Source organism: Hyperolius riggenbachi, chromosome 11 (assembly GCF_040937935.1).
Source record: "Hyperolius riggenbachi isolate aHypRig1 chromosome 11, aHypRig1.pri, whole genome shotgun sequence".
Taxonomy (NCBI): Eukaryota; Metazoa; Chordata; class Amphibia; order Anura; family Hyperoliidae; genus Hyperolius; species Hyperolius riggenbachi.
Window position 1 is genome coordinate 116,468,331 of NC_090656.1, and position 20,464 is coordinate 116,488,794.

The following is a 20,464-nucleotide window of genomic DNA, read 5'->3' on the forward strand; positions in this document are numbered from 1 at the left end:
CTTGTGCTGTGCGACTAGCACACAGCACCATCCTCCGCTCTCCAGTGCCCCCTGTAGCACCCATTCTGCTCAGTCGTAATCTTCGATTGAGCAGAACGCAAAATATGGGCGGGGAGAAAGTGTCAGTTCTTCCTCCCCTTCTGCGCGTCCATAATTCACTGGAGGTGGGAGGATGGTGCTGTGTGCTGGTCGCACAGCACCAGTAGCAAAACTAAATAAAAAATATCGGGGCCGAAGTCAGGGTCAGGGGTACTTTAAAAGCTATGTGGGTTGGTATTGGCCCAGCATCAAAGGGCCATGTACATACCTGGCGTATATTCATGCATACTGCTGCAAGTTAGATCACTGCTTTAAAGAGGCACTATTGTGAATTAAGCATTTTTAACTTACTGTAATAAATTATTTCTGCAAGATAAGCAAAGTTTAAAATGGTTAAATTGGCTGGTCAAAACTGATCTGTACAAAGATATGACTTCATGAATGAGAATCTCATCACCAACTCGCTTACTGATGTGCTGCTAGCACACTACAAATGTAGAAGCTAAACTTCTGTTGTCACTCCTCCCCCCTCTGAGTGAGACTGAGATGGCACACTCCTACTTCCCAGTGCTGCTGGCTGTAGCTCTGTGAGTAATGCTGATCTCCGGGGTCCCCTGCAGTTTTGCAGGCAGAGCCCTCCACACCTATCATTTATCTGGCTAGATGTCTCAGCTCCTTGATCTTTGTGTGTCTGCAGGGGACCTGGAGATCAGCGTTACTCACAGAACTACAGCCAGCAGTAGGGGAAGTAGGAGATTGCTATCTCAGTCTCACGGGGGTGGGGGGGTGGGGAAGGCGTGAAATAACAGCCAGATAAGCCTGCTACAGTAGTATTCTGCTAACATTGGCGGCAGTAAGTTAGCTGGGCATCACTGACTTAGCTGGTGATGAGATTTTCCCGTCAGTCATATCTGTGTACAGATTAGTTAGCCAATTTAAATATGTTAAACATTGCTTATCTTGCAAAAAATATTTATGAAAGTAACTGAAAAATATTTCTCAATAGTGCCCCTTGAACTTGTGTTCTAGATACATATATACACCCTACTGCAGTTTAGAATACACTGATTCAGCAAACTTTTTGAAATTTAATTTTGTCTTTTTCTCATAATTATGCCCTAGAGTTAATTTGATTTCTTTCTCAGTACGGTCAATTTTTAACTTTTAATTAATTATTTAAAACACATAGGTCTAATTCTCCAGTGCTCTCAGAGGTATATCTGGGTAATATGGTGCCTAAGGCAAACACTAAAATTGCTTCTGGGTTCTGGCTGGGGAGAAGGGCGAGGGCTGCTTGGGTGGGTGCTGGCTGGGGGATGGCTGGATGGGTGCTGGCTGAGAACTGGGAGGATGCTGGCTGGGTGGGTGCTGGTTAAGGACTTGGTGCTTGCTGGCTAGGGGCTGTGTGGGTGCTAGCTGGGGAATGGATGGGTAGGGGACTGGAAGGGTGCCTGGGTGCTGTCTGCAGACTGGGTGGGTGCCTGGGGGCTGGGTAGGTGCTGTCTGGGGACTTGTTGGGTGCCCGTGGGCAGAGTGGGTGGTGGCTGGGGACTAGGCGGGTGCCTGGGTGCTGGCTGGGGGCTGGATGGGTGCCTGTATGCTGGATGGGTGCCTGGGTGCTGGCTGGGGACTGGGTGGGTGTCTGGGTGCTGGCTGTGGACTGGATTGGTGCCTGGGTGCTGGCTGGGGACTGGTTGGGTGCTGGCTGGGGAACTATTACTCACAATCAGACCTCAGATCAGTGGCAATTAGTCCAAGCCACTGCTGCCTCCCGATGCCGCCTGCCTGACTCTCCATCACTGTCAGACCTCATCAGCGGAGGCAACAGAGACAGATAGGGTGCACACAATACCTGTGCCTGGTGAACTCCAAATGTGGAAGTGATGTCACGTCCTAGTCTCATGACTGCTAAATTCAACCTGGGTCACTGGGCGCGTATGTATTATGGTGCCGCAGATGAGCTGGGTGCAGGGTGAGCCAAATGATGGCTCACCCTGCTGTCGCTAAAATACGTTAAATACTATTCCCCCTCTGAGTTGTAGCAACTGGGAGGGAGCTGTAATTCAGGGTCTGGCAGTCAAAGGATCCCTGAATTTTGTCTTGTGCAAGGGCGCGCAGTATAGCTCTAGTGCCATGACGGCACCCAGCTTTGATGCTTCGCACTGCGCTTCCTTGTGCACTTTCAACCTAGGTCATGTCCTATCTCATAGTGCTCTGCCTCATCTGTCTAGTGAATCTGATATAAATGTAAGAGATAACGCCCAGTTTACATTACCTGCTCTGGCTGAAACTTGAGTTTCCAACAAGATTTTGCCACCGAAGAGGAAGCTGACAACTTACATTTATATGTAAAGTTAGCAGTGGGTGAAGAATTGTGGTTTGGAGATGCTGGGTCCTTATGTGAAGTTGCTGTCAGCAGAAAATATTCTTTGATATGTGTCACGGAACAGCCATGAGAAACGCAGGCGAATCGGGAGGATTCGCGCAGTCCATTTTCTGATCGCTTCCTGGTTAGATTTGCACAGTCATTGCAGCGAACAGAATGACATTCCTTCTTTTAAAAGACAGGTTTTTTTTCCTTTTACCAAATGGCAGGAAGCCTTCAGCAGGAACTGTCGCAGGCACCCAGCTGTGCTAAGGGCCCATCCTTCAGATGAAGTCAGATAAGTAGCCTGACAGTACCAATTTAGAGGAGAGAGAGTGAGACTCCCCGGCCCCTTTCTCAGCAGGGAAGCCGCCACGTAGCCTGCTGTCCTAGCTTCAAAGAGCCCTTCACCTAGACCTGACCTGCTGTAATTCCTAGATGTATATAATAATCCATAAACTGCTATATTTGTCATATTTCCTGTGTTACAAGGCTGGCAGGCCCTCCAAACTCACAGCGCGTGCCGGGCTTTGCCTGGCGCTGGTACTGAGAAAGTTTCAGAACATTCTGAGGTAACGGCTGTCAGTTAGGCAGTTCGAAAGTGCCCTGGTAATATCACAGGGGTCCTACCACTCATGTTTGGTATCAGGGTGCTGGGTAAATCGAGACAGATCTGAAAATGTCAGTAAATCTGCCCTGACCTGTACGGTTCTGTGAGATAGAGCCAATATATGGTTAGATATGATTTTTGGTCCACAGCAGAAGGGGAGGACTCATCTCATGTTCTAAGGGGATGTGTGGTTCCCGCCCTCACTCCCTCCTACTGGATCAGGGGTATAAGAATGGCAGAGGACCCAAAATCAATGTCCTCCACTTTGAACATCATCCTGATTACATCCTTGCCAGCTTGAGGACATGCTGGCATCTGGCTTGTTTGGACTTTGACACTGAGTCCTCCACTCTGCAACCAAGGACTTAGCATTTCTTTCCCAGAAAGGACATATTTCCACGAACCTACCGTATATGCTGGCGTATAAGGCGACTGGGCGTATAAGACGACCCCCCAACTTTGCCAGTTAAAATGTAGAGGTTGGGGTATGCTCGCCGTATAAGACTACCCCATAGTAGGAGTGTCAGGGTACCGGGTATCAGGCAGAGCTGTAATTACCTTATGCTGCAGTCATCCGGTAATAAGAAAGATAGATCGCGTTCTCAGTTTAAAAAATAACTTGTTGTAACGGCTTCTTGCGAGCAGCCGCTCGCACGGGTAGCAGTGCAGCTTCCTGCGTCCCTTGACTGGTGACGTGTGCGCTCCACTGATGAGGCTCACGTCGGAAGAGATTGCCGGGCTGTATTGTGGAGCACACACGTCACAAGTCAGGTGACGCCGGAAGCTGCACTGCTACCCGTGCGAGCGGCTGCTCGCAAGAAGCTGTTACAACAAGTTATTTTTTAAACTGAGAACGCGACCTATCTTTCTTATTACCGGATGACTGCAGCATAAGGCAATTACAGTTCTGCCTGACACACGGCACCCTGACCAGACCTGACATTCTGACACTCGGAGTATAAGACGACCCCCGACATTTCTAGGGATTTTTTTAGGGTTAAAAAGTCGTCTTATACGCTGGTATATACGGTAAGTATTTTCTCCTTCCTTTTATTTTCATACTGGCTATTAATGTTTCTATAAATGTTGATTTTAATGATTTTCTGTATATATTAATTATTTATATTGCATTTAATAAACAACGCTAACCTCATTTGTTTATTCAGCTACCCTGCTATTCAGCCGCACGAACTGAACCCTGACTTCTGAAGAGTCGCTACTATTGTTGCTAGGTAGACAGAATAGAGTGTGTTTAACCGTTTTATTTGCAGGTCTAGAATCAGCCAGTCAGTGGGCTCCTCTGTCCCATGGTAACAGAGGTGGTGGCAGTTATACCCTGAAATAGTGTGTAATTTGTAATTACCGTAACTCACAGGCTCCCTTCTAGTCGATCTGCGGCCAAATTCCCAGCGGTTTCTGCGCACCGATTGCGACCACAGCTTGCATGGTCTGTGTGCTGAAACCGATTGGAATGCATTGTGCGGTCTGGCCACTAGGGGCCCTGTGACAATATGTTCTCTCATTTTTTTTTTTTTTTTTAAGGCAGGAGACTCTGTTCTCTCCCCGGTTACCATGTGTCTAATCTACAACTGCCCGCTGTCAGCAGGAACTCTCATATCAACTGAGACTTATGGGATCTGCCAATATAATAGTCAACATGACTGTGGAGATGTAAGTCCTTGGAGTATTATACTGTGATAATATGACGCGTGCATGAAATAGGGACGCAAGGAAAAATGGGTGCCAGGTAAAGCCGATATACAGTGGCTTGCAAAAGTATTCGGCCCCCTTGAAGTTTTCCACATTTTGTCACATTACTGCCACAAACATGAATCAATTTTATTTGAATTCAACGTGAAAGACCAATACGAAGTGGTGTACACGTGAGAAGTAGAACGAAAATCTTACATTATTCCAAACATTTTTTACAAATCAATAACTGCAAAGTAGGGTGTGCGTAATTATTCAGCCCCCTGAGTCAATACTTTGTAGAACCACCTTTTGCTGCAATTACAGCTGCCAGTCTTTTAGGGTATGTATCTACCAGCTTTGCACATCTAGAGACTAAAATCCTTGCACATTCTTCTTTGCAAAACAGCTCCAGCTCAATCAGATTAGATGGACAGCGTTTGTGAACAGCAGTTTTCAGATCTTGCCACAGATTTTCGATTGGATTTAGATCTGGACTTTGACTGGGCCATTCTAACACATGGATATGTTCTGTTTTAAACCATTCCATTGTTGCCCTGGCTTTATGTTTAGGGTCGTTGTCCTGCTGGAAGGTGAACTTCCGCCCCAGTCTCAAGTCTTTTGCAGACTCCAAGAGGTTTTCTTCCAAGATTGCCCTGTATTTGGCTCCATCCATCTTCCCATCAACTCTGACCAGCTTCCCTGTCCCTGCTAAAGAGAAGCACCCCCAAAGCATGATGCTGCCACCACCATATTTGACAGTGGGGATGGTGTGTTCTGAGTGATGTGCAGTGTTAGTTTTGTGCCACACATAGCATTTTGCATTTTGGCCAAAAAGTTCCATTTCTCATCTGACCAGAGCACCTTCTTCCACATGTTTGCTGTGTTCCCCCATATGGCTTGTGGCAAACTGCAAACAGGACTTATTATGCTTTTCTGTTAACAATGGCTTTCTTCTTGCCACTCTTCCATAAAGGCCAACTTTGTGCACTGCACGACTAATAGTTGTCCTATGGACAGATTCCCCCACCTGAGCTGTAGATCTCTGCAGCTCGTCCAGAGTCACCATGGGCCTCTTGGCTGCATTTCTGATCAGCGCTCTCCTTGTTCGGCCTGTGAGTTTAGGTGGACGACCTTGTCTTGGTAGGTTTACAGTTGTGCCATACTCCTTCCATTTCTGAATGATCGCTTGAACAGTGCTCCGTGGGATGTTCAAGGCTTTGGAAATCTTTTTGTAGCCTAAGCCTGCTTTAAATTTCTCAATAACTTTATCCCTGACCTGTCTGGTGTGTTCTTTGGACTTCATGGTGTTGTTGCTCCCAATATTCTCTTAGACCACCTCTGAGGCCGTCACAGAGCAGCTGTATTTGTACTGACATTAGATTACACACAGGTGCACTCTATTAAGTCATTAGCACTCATCAGGCAATGTCTATGGGCAACTGACTGCACTCAGACCAAAGGGGCTGAATAATTACGCACACCCCACTTTGCAGTTATTTATTTGTAAAAAATGTTTGGAATCATGTATGATTTTCATTCCACATCTCACATGAACAACACTTTGTACTGGTCTTTCACGTGGAATTCCAATAAAATTGATTTTTGTTTGTGGCAGCAATATGACAAAATGTGGAAAACTTCAAGGGGGCCAAATACTTTTGCAAGCCACTGTAAGTATAAACAATAAAGGTAGCCATACACTGGTCGATTTGCCATCAGATTCGACCAACAGATAGATCCCTCTCTGATCGAATCTGATCAGAGAGGGATCGTATGGCTAACTTTACAGCAAACAGATTGTGAACCGATTGCAGCCTGAAACCGTTCACAATCTGTGGTGGTGCTGCCGCCTCTCCCCCCGCCCGCATACATTACCTGCTCCGGCTGGCTCGACTGCCCCCGGTCACCGCTGCTCCGTCTCCGCTCTGGTCTCCGGCCCCGGCATGCTTCACTTCTTCCTGCCCGGCAGGAAGTTTAAACAGTAGAGCGCCCTCTACTGTTTAAACTTCCTGCCGGGCAGGAAGAAGTGAAGACCCGGAGACCAGCGCAGAAACGGAGCAGCGGTGACCGGGGTAAGTCGCGCCGGCGGAGCAGGTAATGTATGCGGGTTCTATTGCGTCGGTCGTCGGGCACTCGAACGCCGCTAGCGAAGCGCTCCCTACCCGCGGGCGATCGACGGTAATTTTCCGCACGGAGCGATCGACGGGATCGGACGAAATAGATCGAAATTCGGCGTGTAGCGGGAACGATGTGACAGCAGATTCGATCCCAGTGATCGAATCTGCTGTCGATCTGGCGGGAACCGGCCTAGTGTATGGCCAGCTTTAATATTCAACTTCAAAGAATTAGAAGCGCTCAGCAGCTTAGATCAAAAAGATTAGATCAGTTCAAAAAAGTCACCATCCAGTAGTTTGTATTCGTCCAACTGAATGTCCCAGAACTTAAAACGATCTCCTCAGTGATCAGCCAACACGTCATGAAAAAGATAAAAGGAAAGAGCACATAGCGTAATCCAATTATTACAATAGTTGCCCGTCACCACTTCAGAGTGAAAAACACCACCTTGTGCTGGGACACACTCCCCCCAATGCGCCCGCACTCACCCAGTCAGCCTCCAACCAATCCGGATGTATGGATGTATAGCATGAATGGGGGAAAGGCAGGAATCACTACAACTTGATGAGACTCTAAAACTCAAAACAGCGCCAAATAGTGTAAAACCATTTAATGATGTACATAAAAACAGGAATCGCACTCACAAGTCTAGATGGTCAAGGAGCATATAATCACATATGTGGATTGCAGTCCCGGGTAGCCGCTCACACACACGCTGCCTCAGACCCTCACGCCCTGTGGCTTCCTTGTTCTGCCGGTCACGTGACGTAGCTCCGCCCTATGCATTTCATCATGAAAATGACTCATCAGGGGCTCACGTCACTTCGGCAATACCGGCTCCTATATTCTCTTCTGCAAACCCTCCCCTCCAGTAACCCCGCCTAATGTTAAAACGAAATCCTCCGCAAGCCTCTGCGTTAGCGCCAGGGTTGCTCGAATGTACCAAAATTCGATTCGGGTACATTTGAATTCGGGCCCGCGGAAAATTCGGATTCGGATGCAATCGCCGAATTCGGTTAGGATTCAAAATCGGTTCGGGTTGCGTGAAAAAATTCGGCAAAAATTCGTGTTCACGAATTCGGATGTTTTTTGTTTTTTTTAAAGGGAAATCACATGTTAATAGGTCTAATATAAAAAAAAAAAGAAAAATGTGATGGAAAACTTTTTTTTCAGCATTTCTTGTTTATTCATCGTCACCGTCTTCTTTTTTTTCTCTCCATCTTTTTCTTCACCATCTTCTTTTTCTGTTTTACCCTCTTTTTGTTTCTCGTCATCAATCATTCATTACTATCATCTTCATCATCTTCTTCTTCACTGGCATCTGGTTCTTTAAGTTCTTCTTCTTCACCTGGTTCATCTTCAATTGTTTTTTCATCTTCTTTTTCACCTGGTTTTTCTTCGTCTTCTTATTCTCCTTCTTCATCATCATCTGGTTCTTCTTCACCTGATTCTTCTCTTCTTCTTCACCTGGTTCTTTTCTTCTTCTTCACCTGGTTCTTCTTCTTCTTTCTTCTTCTTCTTCTTCTTCTTCTTCTTCTTCTTCTTCTTCTTCTTCTTCACAGGGTTCTTCTTCTTCACATAGTTCTTCTTCTTCTTCTTCTTCTTCTTCTTCTTCTTCACATGGTTCTTCTTCTTCTTCTTCACATGGTTCTTCTTCTTCTTCTTCACATGGTTCTTCTTCTTCTTCTTCTTCACATGGTTCTTCTTCTTCTTCACATGGTTCTTCTTCTTCACATGGTTGTTCTTCTTCTTCTTCTTCTTCACATGGTTCTTCTTCTTCTTCTTCTTCACATGGTTCTTCTTCTTCTTTACATGGTTCTTCTTCTTCTTCTTCTTCACATGGTTCTTCTTCTTCTTCTTCACCGTCCACCACCAACATTCTTTGTTTTTTCCCTTACAGAACTCTACTGTTGTAAAATGTTATCTTCAACACCAGCATAGCTATTGTAGTGGCGTAATAGCTAGTGGCGCATGGCAGCTGCGCATAATTCTGTGGACCCTGGCGGTGGGAACACAGACAGGCAGAAGGATAAACTCAACAGGAGGAGTAGTGGCAAATGGCAGCAGGCAATGTGTGGACCCTGGCGGTGGGAACACAGACAGGCAGGAGGTTAACTATAGCAGCAGCAGGAGGAGGAGGAGGAGTAGTGACGTATGGCAGCAGGCAATGTCACAGGCCAACAGAGCCGGGACAAGGTCCTCCAGCACCCAAGGCTGAGACACCAAAGTGCGCCCCTCCATGCCTCCCACTCCAGCCGTCACACGCTGATTGCTATTAGACTAAGAGGCACCACAGGGCCCACAACCTCCCCAACACCTTAATATCTAGTTATCTGGCTTGCAGTCACTGCCATGTATCCCCTTTTCTTATTTATTTCTGCGTCAAACACAATTAGGAATGACAGCTGAATGAATTCTGCGCCCCCTCCTACACTGCGCTGAGGCTGGAGCCTCTCCAGCCTATGCCTCGGCCCGGCACTGCAGACCAATGGTACCTAGCGTTGGTACCATGGCTGAAAATAAACACCAAAGAGCAGGAGGAGGTTCCGGACAGCAGTCGTGCAGCCCACATTGTGCCCAATGCACAACTGGGACAGCACAGTTTTCAACCCAGACACCTCAGAATTTTTTTTTATTTTTTACAACAGTATAGCTATTGTAGTGGCGTAATAGCTAGTGGCGCATGGCAGCAGCGCATAATTCTGTGGACCCTGGCGGTGGGAACACAGACAGGCAGGAGGATAAACTCAGCAGGAGTAGGAGTGGCGAATGGCAGCAGGCAATGTGTGGACCCTGGCGGTGGGAACACAGACAGGCAGGAGGATAACTATAGCAGCAGCAGGAGGAGGAGGAGAAGGAGTAGTGATGTATGGCAGCAGGCAATGTCACAGGCCAATGGTACCTAGCGTTGGTACCATGGCTGAAAATAAACACCAAAGAGCAGGAGGAGGTTCCGGACAGCAGTCGTGCAGCCCACATTGTGCCCAATGCACAACTGGGATAGCACAGTTTTCAACCCAGACACCTCAGATTTTTTTTTTTTTTAACAACAGTATAGCTATTGTAGTGGTGTAATAGCTAGTGGTGCATGGCAGCAGCACATAATTCTGTGGACCCTGGCGGTGGGAACACAGACAGGCAGGAGGATAAACTCAGCAGGAGTAGGAGTGGCGAATGGCAGCAGGCAATGTGTGGACCCTGGCGGTGGGAACACAGACCGGCAGGAGGATAACTATAGCAGCAGCAGGTGGAGGAGGAGGAGGAGTAGTGACGTATGGCAGCAGGCAATGTCACAGGCCAATGGTACCTAGCGTTGGTACCATGGCTGAAAATAAACACCAAAGAGCAGGAGGAGGTTCCGGACAGCAGTCGTGCAGCCCACATTGTGCCCATTGCACAACTGGGACAGCACAGTTTTCAACCCAGACACCTCAGAATTTTTATTTTTTTTTACAACAGTATAGCTATTGTACTGGCGTAATAGCTAGTGGCGCATGGCAGCAGCGCATAATTCTGTGGACCCTGGCGGTGGGAACACAGACAGGCAGGAGGATAAACTCAGCAGGAGTAGGAGTGGCGAATGGCAGCAGGCAATGTGTGGACCCTGGCGGTGGGAACACAGACAGGCAGGAGGATAACTATAGCAGCAGCAAGAGGAGGAGGAGGAGGAGTAGTGACGTATGGCAGCAGGCAATGTCACAGGCCAATGGTACCTAGCGTTGGTACCATGGCTGAAAATAAACACCAAAGAGCAGGAGGAGGTTCCGGACAGCAGTCGTGCAGCCCACATTGTGCCCAATGCACAACTGGGACAGCACAGTTTTCAACCCAGACACCTCAGAATTTTTATTTTTTTTACAACAGTATAGCTATTGTACTGGCGTAATAGCTAGTGGCGCATGGCAGCAGCGCATAATTCTGTGGACCCTGGCGGTGGGAACACAGACAGGCAGGAGGATAAACTCAGCAGAAGGAGGAGTGGCGAATGGCAGCAGGCAATGTATTCTGTGGACCCTGGCGGTGGGAGCACAGACAGCAGGATAACTACAGCAGCAGGAAGAGGAGTGACGTGTGGCAGCAGCAGGCATGCATTGTGTGGTGAACAACAGGAGGATGAAAATCAGCACTTCGTAATATGTTGGCGCTGTATAAATACAATAAATAAATAAATACACCAATAAATAAATTCATAAATAAATCAGTAAATTCATAAATATATAACTACATCAGCAACAGCAGCAGGAAGAGGAGTGACGTGTGGCAGCAGCAGGCATGTCACGGGCCATGGTACCTAGCGTAATACTACAGCAAGTGAAGAAACACCAGGCCAAATTATCAGGACCCCGGGAATGAAGGTTTATGTTGTCAAAGAATGATTCTGTAACGATTGGGTGCTGCAACTCCGACGTCTGATTATTTGGGATCTGCAGAATCACCAATAATACAGACGCTATACCTGATTATGTGGTGATCTGCAGTATCACCAATAATACTAGTATAGTTAGCTGAGAGTAAGGTGTGGTGTTTGGTGCAACAGTATAGACTACTCCAGAGGAGCTGGAGGGTCTACCAACGCAAATAACAATACCTTTACCAGAGGAGCTGGCAAAGTACTAATAATGAGAGAACTAAAGAAGTTTGGCTAAACCTTACCAGAGGGGCTGGTAAGGTACTGACAGTACAAATGACTGAATAGTTAAACTAGACCTTTCCAGAGGAGCTGGGAAGGTAAAACAGCACAGGTGGCTGAATAGTTTAGCAAGACCTTTCCAGGGGAGCTGGCAAGGTGCTAACAGCACCAGTGACTGAATAGTTTAGCAAGACCTTGTCAGAGGAGCTGGCAAGGTACTAACAGTCACTGGAGCTATACTAGTGAGTCTGAACCTCACCAGAAGAGCTGGTGGGTTCTAATGGCCAGAGCACCTCACCAGTGGCTAGGGCTCACAGGTGAGTAGAGTAGTCAGACAGGCAAAGTACGATAACAGGCAGGCAGAGACAGTACCAAAACGGCAGGCAAGAGAGTAGTAATATCAGGCAGAGGTTCAGCAGCTAAAGTCAGAAAGGCAGAGGTACAGAAACGTTTAGCAATAGCAAGGTCAGAGAGTAGCCAGAATCATACACAGGTTAGCAGATATACAATGTAATATTAACTAACTATAGAGAGTAATGTCGCGAACCTCCGATTTTCGGTTTGCGAACCCTGTTCGCAAACCTCCGCGGAAAGTGTGGTTCGTGAAAAAGTTTGCGAACCGCAATAAACTTCAATGGGGAGGCGAACTTCAAAATTTAGAAAAATGTCTACTGGCTGGCAAGTAGACTGGCAAGGATTGCAAGGATTTTAATTCCTGGACCTCCACCCTCATCTGCCTCATCTGCCAGGGAATTCCAGTATTTCAAAAGCCAGCTTACATACCGTGGCTGGGGATTGAACCCAGGTCTCAGTGTATGGTAGGTAACTAACATATCCATTATACCACCAACACTACTAGCTGAAGCTAGCCTAGCATGTACCATTTATGCTCAATCCAAAAGAAAAATTGGACAAAACAAATAACATTTATATCACGCTTTTCTCCTGGCGGACTCAAAGCACAAGAGCTGCAGACACTAGGGCACACTCTGTTAGGAAGCCTTGCCTAAGATCTCCTACTGAATAGGTGCTGGCTTACTGAACAGACAGAGCCGAGATTTGAAGCCTGGTCTCCTGTGTCAGAGGCAGAGCCCTTAAGCATTACACCAACCAGCCACTGCTTAAGGATATGTAGCCAGGCATGGCCTTGCCTTTTGTGTTTAACAGTTGTCAAGAGAAAAATTAGACAAGACAAATAACATTTACATCACGCTTTTCTCCTGGCGGACTCTTTTCTCCTGTGCAGGCAACGCAGCATGTGCGCTGCCGTGGGGAACAGGGTGGTCCGTGACACAGAGACATCAGGGTCAGCGTCCTCCTCTGGCTCCTGAGCCTCTTCCTCCTCTCTCCACCCTCGCACCACTGCTGCTGCGCTCCGCTGTTCCCCCCCCCCCCCAGCACCTCCAACTTCTCCTCATCCTCCTCCAGGGATTCAAATTCCTGCACAGCAGTGGACTGCGCAGGCGGCTGCTGTTCCAGCTGGTTCCGGGCCTCCTCCCCCAAATCCACCAAATCGGCAAGTGTACCGGTTGACAGCCCTCCTCTGCTCAACCAGCCGCTGGAACATCGCCAGGGTGGATTTCCAGCGAGTCGGCATATCAATGACAAGGCGGTGTGGTGGCAGGCCCTCGCGCTGCTGGATCTCTGCCAGCTTTGATGCAGCAGCAGCTGAGCGGCGGAAAGTGCGCACAATTTTCCGCCCCGCTTCCAACAGCTCCTCCATCCCCTGGTAGGTGCACAGGAACTTCTGCACCACCAGGTTCAGGACATAGGCCAAGCAGGGGATGTGGGATAAGTGTCCCCTGCTGATGGCAGCCAGCAGGTTGGCGGCATTGTCGGACACCACCAATCCGACTCGGAGGCCTCTGGGGGTCAGCCACGTCTTCTCCTGCTCCCTCAGGTAGCAGAGCACATTGGCTGCTGTCAGACTGTTCTTCCCCAGGCTTACCATCTCCAGCAGCGCTTGGCAGTGGCGGGCCTTCACGCTCCTGTTGCGTTGTCGCTTGGTGGCGGGAGCTGCTGCTTCTCCCCTGACCCCGCGTGGTGGCACCTCATAGTGGGCGACTGGTGCCGCTGCTGCTGCTGATGCGCCCGAGGGTGGACCTGCTGCTTCCTCGCTTGGGCTTTCCACCAGGCTGACCCAGTGTGCCGTAAAGAACAGATAGCGTTCTGTCCCAAAATGGCTGCTCCACGAATCCATGGTTATGTGGATCCGCGCACTCACAGCGTGATCGCCATGGCAAACCGGTGCAGTGCTGGGATCGCCGTGCGGGAGAAGTAGTGGCGGCTGGGGACTTGCCACTCCGGGATCCCAAAATGCAGCAGCGCTCTCATGTCACTCCCCTCCTGCACAAAGGAATATGGCAGGAGCTGGGAGCACATGGCCCGGGCAAGCAACCTGTTCAGCACCCTGATGCGCCTGTGAGCGGGAGGCAACACCTTGGTCACACCGGGAAAAGACTCGCTGAGCAGGGTCTGGCGGCGTTTGCCTGCACGGGAGGATGAGGAGGCCACTGTGGAGGGAGCTGATGCCACTGTGGAGGGAGCTGATGAGGCAACTGAGGACTGGCAGCCCGGGGGGGGGGGGAGGAGTGAGTTGCTGCTGCTGTGCTCCTGCTGCTACTGGGTGGGATGCTGCTGCTGAAATCTGTGCAGTGGCTCTCTGACTCTGACCACTGCCTGCGCCACTTTGCATCAGCTTCTCATACTCACAAAAATCCTCAAAATGCATGGTTTCTAAGTGTGTCGACAGGCACGAGGTACTCAGCTTGAGGAGATCGCGCCCTTTGCTGAGACTGACCTTGCAACTGTTGCAAATTGCACGGGTCGGGTCCTCTGTGCACTTAGTGAAGAACCGCCAGACTGGGGACTTCAACCTGCCCTTTGAGCTTGAGGGCTGGGGTTTTTTGGTGCCCTTGGAGGCTTCTGCCTTTTTTGGTTTGGTTGGAGGTTTGCTGCCTGTGGTGGTAGCGGCTGAAGCAGCAGGCTGTGGCTCCTGCCTTCCACGCCCTGTGCTTGCCGCCTTGCTGCTGCCATGCCTCTGCGCCAGAGACACCTCCTCCTCCGATGACGAGCTGCCTTCAAGCAAGTGTACTGGTGGTACTGATGGTGGCACATAGGGAGGATCCAGCATGTCATCATCATCCCCAAACATGTCCTGTGAGCCCGCCTCAACCACATCCAGTAGCCCAAAATCCCCTGCATCACGCCCCTCCTCATCACCGCCAACAACAAACTGCTCCACCTCCAACTCCTCCTCCTCCTCCTTGCATGATGATGTCCCCATTATCTCCTGCTCAAACTTCTCCACAACATCCCTGTACACGGCTGCAGTCACTGGGGTGAAGACCGAGCTCAGTGAGGGCAGGCTGGTCAATGGGGTCACCGTGACCTCAAGCGGTGGTGGAGGCCTGCTGCGGACCGGAGTGCTGGTGGTGGTGGCACTGGTCTCGCTGGTGCTGGAGGCCTGGCTGGAAACGGTGGCTTCCTGCTTCGCCATCATTTCCACCACAGCCTGCGCCTGACTCTCCATAATGGGCCGGGGGCGAGGACCCGTCTCAAAGATGGGCGCAACGTGCTGCTGTTGCGCCTCTGCTCCCTCCTCCACAACTCTGCGGTCAGTGGCTGGTGCGGGCCAATCACAGACCTGCTGCTGCTGCTGCTGGCAGTGGCTGCTGCAATGGCGCTGCCTCTCCTGGTGGTGCCTCATTCTCTACTTCTGCCAGTCATTTTGCACTTATATACAAATACAGTAAAAAAACAAAAAACAAATGTGTAGAAAAAGGCAGGAAAGGGTGTAAACTTTAATAAAGTCTGGGTTGGTGGTGGTGGTGACTGACTGGTGGTAAGTGTCAACAAAAAATGATTTTTTTTTTTAAGTAGTAGTAGTAGTAGTAGTAGAAGTAGTAGTAGTAGAAGTAGTAGTAGTAGTAGTAGTAGTAGTAGTACTAACAGTGAGTCTTTACAGTACTAACTCGTGTGACAGTGGGTGACAATTACGGTCGGTCACACACGATCAGACGCAATCAATAGGGTGCGCCGGCAAATGACAGTCACAGCAGGTGACAACAAGGGATGCTGGCCTGCGAATGTAACAATTTACTAGAGAAAGGTAATAAATCACACAGTAACAAATGAAAAAAATTAAATGAAGGGGTGGGTGGTAGTAGTAGTGGAAGACTACCACCTACCTAGTAGTAGTACAGTTGTACGTGCAGGTAGTAACTATTAAACGCCTGCTGTACTAAACAGTAAACAATATAACTAACTGCCAGACAGTGGGTGACAAATTACAGTCGGTCGGTCACACACGGTCAGACGCAATCAATATGGTGCGCCGGCAAATGACAGTCACAGCAGGTGACAACAAGGGATGCTGGCCTGGTAACAATTTACTACAGAAAGGTAATAATATATATAACTAGTGGGTGACAAATTATAGTCGGTCGGTCACACACGGTCAGACGCAATCAACAGGGTGCGCCGGCAAATGACAGTCACACAGCAGGTGACAACAAGTAGTGTTGAGCCGAAATTTTCGAAATTTTGCGTTACTATAATTACGCATGCGAAATTTGCTATTACGATGCGAAATTATGGTAGCGTAATTGCCATTAAAATCGTAATTGAAAATACCGTAAACGTAATTTTCAACGCGTAATTTCGCTTTTCGTTCATAACGTAATTTCGCGTTAAACCATAACGTAATTTCGCATTAAACCATAACGTAATTTCGCATTTCTTCGTAATTTCGGGAATTTCGTAATTACTTGTTAGCAGGGTTGCTCGCGAATTTTCGCCAAAGGCATTTTCGTCTGCATGGCGAATTTTGATGCGAAATATCACTACATGGCGAATTTTATATGCGAAATAGCATTCCGTAACGCGAAAACAACGCGAAAATTAACGCTTACAGTAATATGAACTATCGCGAAATTACGTTATGTAACTACGCTTACAAACGGTTGCATGCAAGGCAAACGTAATTTCGCGATACCCACTGTAATGCGAAAATTACTCTTACGCGGAATTTCGCGAAATCCTTCTTCATTACGATTATGTACTTACGGCCATAATCGTAATTACACTAATTACGCGATATTTCACGAAATCGTAATTAAATCATTACGCTCATCTCTAACAACAAGGGATGCTGGCCTGCGAATGTAACAATTTACTACAGAAAGGTAATAAATCACACAGTAACAAATGAAAAAAATTAAATGAAGGGGTGGGTGGTAGTAGTAGTGGAAGACTACCACCTACCTAGTAGTAGTACGGTTGTACGCGCAGGTAGTAACTATTAAACGCCTGCTGTACTAAACAGTAAACAATATAACTAACTGCCAGACAGTGGGTGACAAATTACAGTCGGTCACACACGGTCAGACGTAATCAACAGGGTGTGCCGGCAAATGACAGTCACACAGCAGGTGACAACAAGGGATGCTGGCCTGTACACAGTCAATCAGTAACTAACTAGTATTAACTAACAGTACTGAAGCTATAAACTAACAGACTACAGCAAACAGCAGCAGTACAATTTAACTAAACTACTATAGTACACAACTAACTAGAATCCCTAACCTCCCTAAGCTAGTAGTAGGCTAAGGCTGCCCTAGGCTAGCAGGCCTAGCCTGCACACAGACTAACACTAGCCTAGCACAGTATACAGTACACACTAGCTGACTACAAACAATCAAATTACTATCTATCTATCTACTGTATATAACAGTACAATCAATGTGTTTAGGAGGTGTTTAGGAAGCAAAACGCTAGGTTTAGCACAAAATACACTTGATCAGACACGCAGCACAGCACTGGAGATGCTCTCAGTACCAGCTCAGTCACACAAGTGCGTAGCTCCACAAAATGGCCACCGCCTTATATAGAGGAGGGGAGGGCCAGGCTCCCCTCCTCTGATTGGTTGCTAGCGTTGCCAGGGACTCGGCTGGAGGAAATCTGATTGGCCCGCGTCACTCCCGAATCCCGAAACCGAACCCAACGCGTCATCCGGCCGAAATCAAATGCGCACATTCGCCCGCCTTCGGCTTCGGGTCCAGCGCATTCGGCTTCGACTTCGGGAACGCTGAAATTTACCTGAATAATTCGGGTAAATTCGCATTCGGGAGTCCTGGAGAGCAAGCCTGGTTAGCGCTTACCCGTGGGGGACAATATAATAACAGCAATAGAGGTCTACCGTTAAATATCCCCATACAGCAACAATGCATTACAATAAAAGAACATAGCAAATGTTTTAATTACATAAACAATAAAATAATAAATCATGATTCACAACCTGAGTATGAATAACACCACGCTCGGTAGCAACACTCATACACATACCACCATTAATGCTGTGATAGTAATCGAGCCAAAAACCATAAGACCGCATCTCTCGCCACTATAAATAAACAAAACTCATGGTGGGTATCTGCACAACGCCACACCATAGGTGGCAACTTAAACTGATACACCACCAATTCACACTGCGATATCGGTCGCCCAGACTGCAATCAGTCCACGTCTCCTGCCGCAGCCGGATGTTTTAAAAAAAAAAACACGATAAGTAGGTTTATGCACAACATCACATAATTAAATGGCAATATGGACATACGCACCAATCACGCCGCTGCGACGGTCGCGCCAATCGCATCAAATCTCTCCCCTAGCCAATTACCCCCCAAAAATACATAAAAAACTCACATATACAGCATAATGGTGAGCATGTGCATAACTAAAATCCATTATCACATAAAAAAGTCTATCACGTAAATCAGTTATTTGCAATAAAACAATTAATATCTAAATCGATATTTAGACCAACCGGACTAAATGTATCCAACTTAAAGATCCACCTCGTTTCTTTCTTTGAGAGTTTCCTAACTCTATTACTTCCTCTCCAGTTGGGCATTAATTTTTCAACTGCACAAAAATGCATAAGAGCTGGATTGCACTGATGCTTCTGTTTAAAATGAAGCGAGTAACTATGTTGTTCAAACCCCTTCCTTATATTATTGATATGTTCTCCAATCCTTTCTTTTAGTGGTCTGGTGGTGCGGCCCACATATTGTAGGCTGCAATCACACCAGATCACATATACCACATATGCTGTACCACAGTACATGAATTGCTTAATTTTGAACACACTACCATTGGATTTTGATACAATTTCCCCAGTTTTATGAGCATTGGCCTCTCTGCAACATTTACAGGCTTTACACGGAAAAAAACCCTGACGTTTGCCATCCGATTCGCTGATTTTGTTCCGGGGGGGGGGGGGGGGGGGCGCTACACAACTTGGTGCAATCCGACTTTTCAAAGTGGGAGCTCGATGGTAAATAAAATTGAGTTTAACAGGTAAAACCCCCTGTAACACATTGCGCCACATTCTGGGCACAATGGTCTTTGTGGAGGAGTATGAGATGTTGACGGTGGTTGTTGGGGGGGAGTCCGTCCATGATGTGTCAGCAGAAGAGGAGTTTGGGGGGGGTCATCATCCCAGCAGTTGTTTGAGGAGGGGGAGTATGATGTTGATGACGAGGTGAAGGACCAGCCGTGGTACCAACACTAGGTGCCATGGTCTATCTAAACACAATTGCTGTGTAATTTTTTTGGAGGTGTCTGGGCTGATAACTGTGCTGTCCGAGTTGTGGGGAGGCCCCAACGGCGGCAGTATGACCGCTTCCTGGAATCTCTCCTTTTTAATGTTTTATCTGTGCCGTGGTACCAACACTAGGTGCCATGGTGAACGATCTTAACACAATTGCTGTGTTATTTTTTAGAGGTATCTGGGCTGATAACTGTGCTGTCCGAGTTGTGGGGAGGCCCCAACTGCAGCAGTACGACCGCTTCCTGGAAACTCTCCTTTTTAATGTTTTACCCATGCCGTGGTACCAACACTAGGTACCATGGTGAACTATCTAAACACAATTGCTGTGTAATTTTTTGAATTGTCTGGGCTGACAACTGTGCTGTCCCAGTTGTGGGGAGGCCCCAACTGTGGTAGTACGACCGTTTCCTGTAACCTCTTCTTTTTAATGTTTTACCTGTGCCGTGGTACCAACACTAGGTGCCATGGTGAACTATCTAAGCGCAATTGCTGTGTAATTTTTTGGGAGGTGTCTGGGCTGAAAACTGCCATGTCCCAGTTGTGCGGTTGGACTTTGGACACAATGTGGGCTGCACGACCGCTGTCTGGAACCTAGTCCTGACTCCTGGTGTTAATTTACAGCCATTTGTTTTTTTTTTTTTGCATTTGAACTCCCCACATAATAAATTAGTGTTTCTCTTTAAAGAAAAAACATGATGCTACATGCCTCATTTACCCTAAAAAACGTTTTGGAAGCAATTTAAAGGCCACTTCCGGTTGTCTATCCGGATATCCGAATCCGACCGGATATCCTGGATATTTTGTTCGGATATCCAATTCCATTCTGCTATCAAAAAGTTCGGATTCGGATATCCAATTCAGATCCGGATATCTGGGTATCCGGATCCGAATTCAATTCGAATTTTAAAAAGGGGTATCCGAGCAGCGTACGTTAAAAAGGGGCGCTGGGAAAAAAGGGCGCCGGGTTTTTAACGATAAGCATGGATAACGTTTAAAAATGTATTGTACTGTATTTCGTTTAAAATTAATGTTTTATAAAGTTATAAATCATTAAATAATGTGCATTAAATCGGCAATTGTAAAAACGTTAATCTTTCGTTTAAATGGTGAAACGTATAATAACGTTTAAAAAAAAATAATTACTAAGTAACCCTCCCTGTACCTACCCCTAACCCCTAGACCCCCCTGTTGATGCCTAAACCTAAGACCCCCCCTGTTGGTGCCTAAGTAACACTCCCTGTACCTACCCCTAACCCCTAGACCCCCCTGTTAGTGCCTAAACCTAAGACCCCCCTGTTGGTGCCTAAACCTAAGACCCCCCTGTTAGTGCCTAAACCTAAGACCCCCCTGTTGGTGCCTAAACCTAAGACCCCCCTGTTGGTGCCTAAACCTAAGACCCCC

The 20,464-nt window shown here is 47.5% G+C and overlaps 1 protein-coding gene across 1 annotated transcript in view; it reads left to right on the top strand.

Moving 5' to 3' along the window:
* The window catches only part of LOC137537853 (mucin-2-like), a 508,651-nt gene that overhangs the window by 374,269 nt on the left and 113,918 nt on the right, over nucleotides 1-20,464 (top strand). The window contains exon 41 of the mRNA XM_068259804.1: nucleotides 4,557-4,685. Coding sequence (XP_068115905.1) covers nucleotides 4,557-4,685 — 129 coding nt within the window. The remainder of the gene's footprint in view (nucleotides 1-4,556; nucleotides 4,686-20,464) is intronic.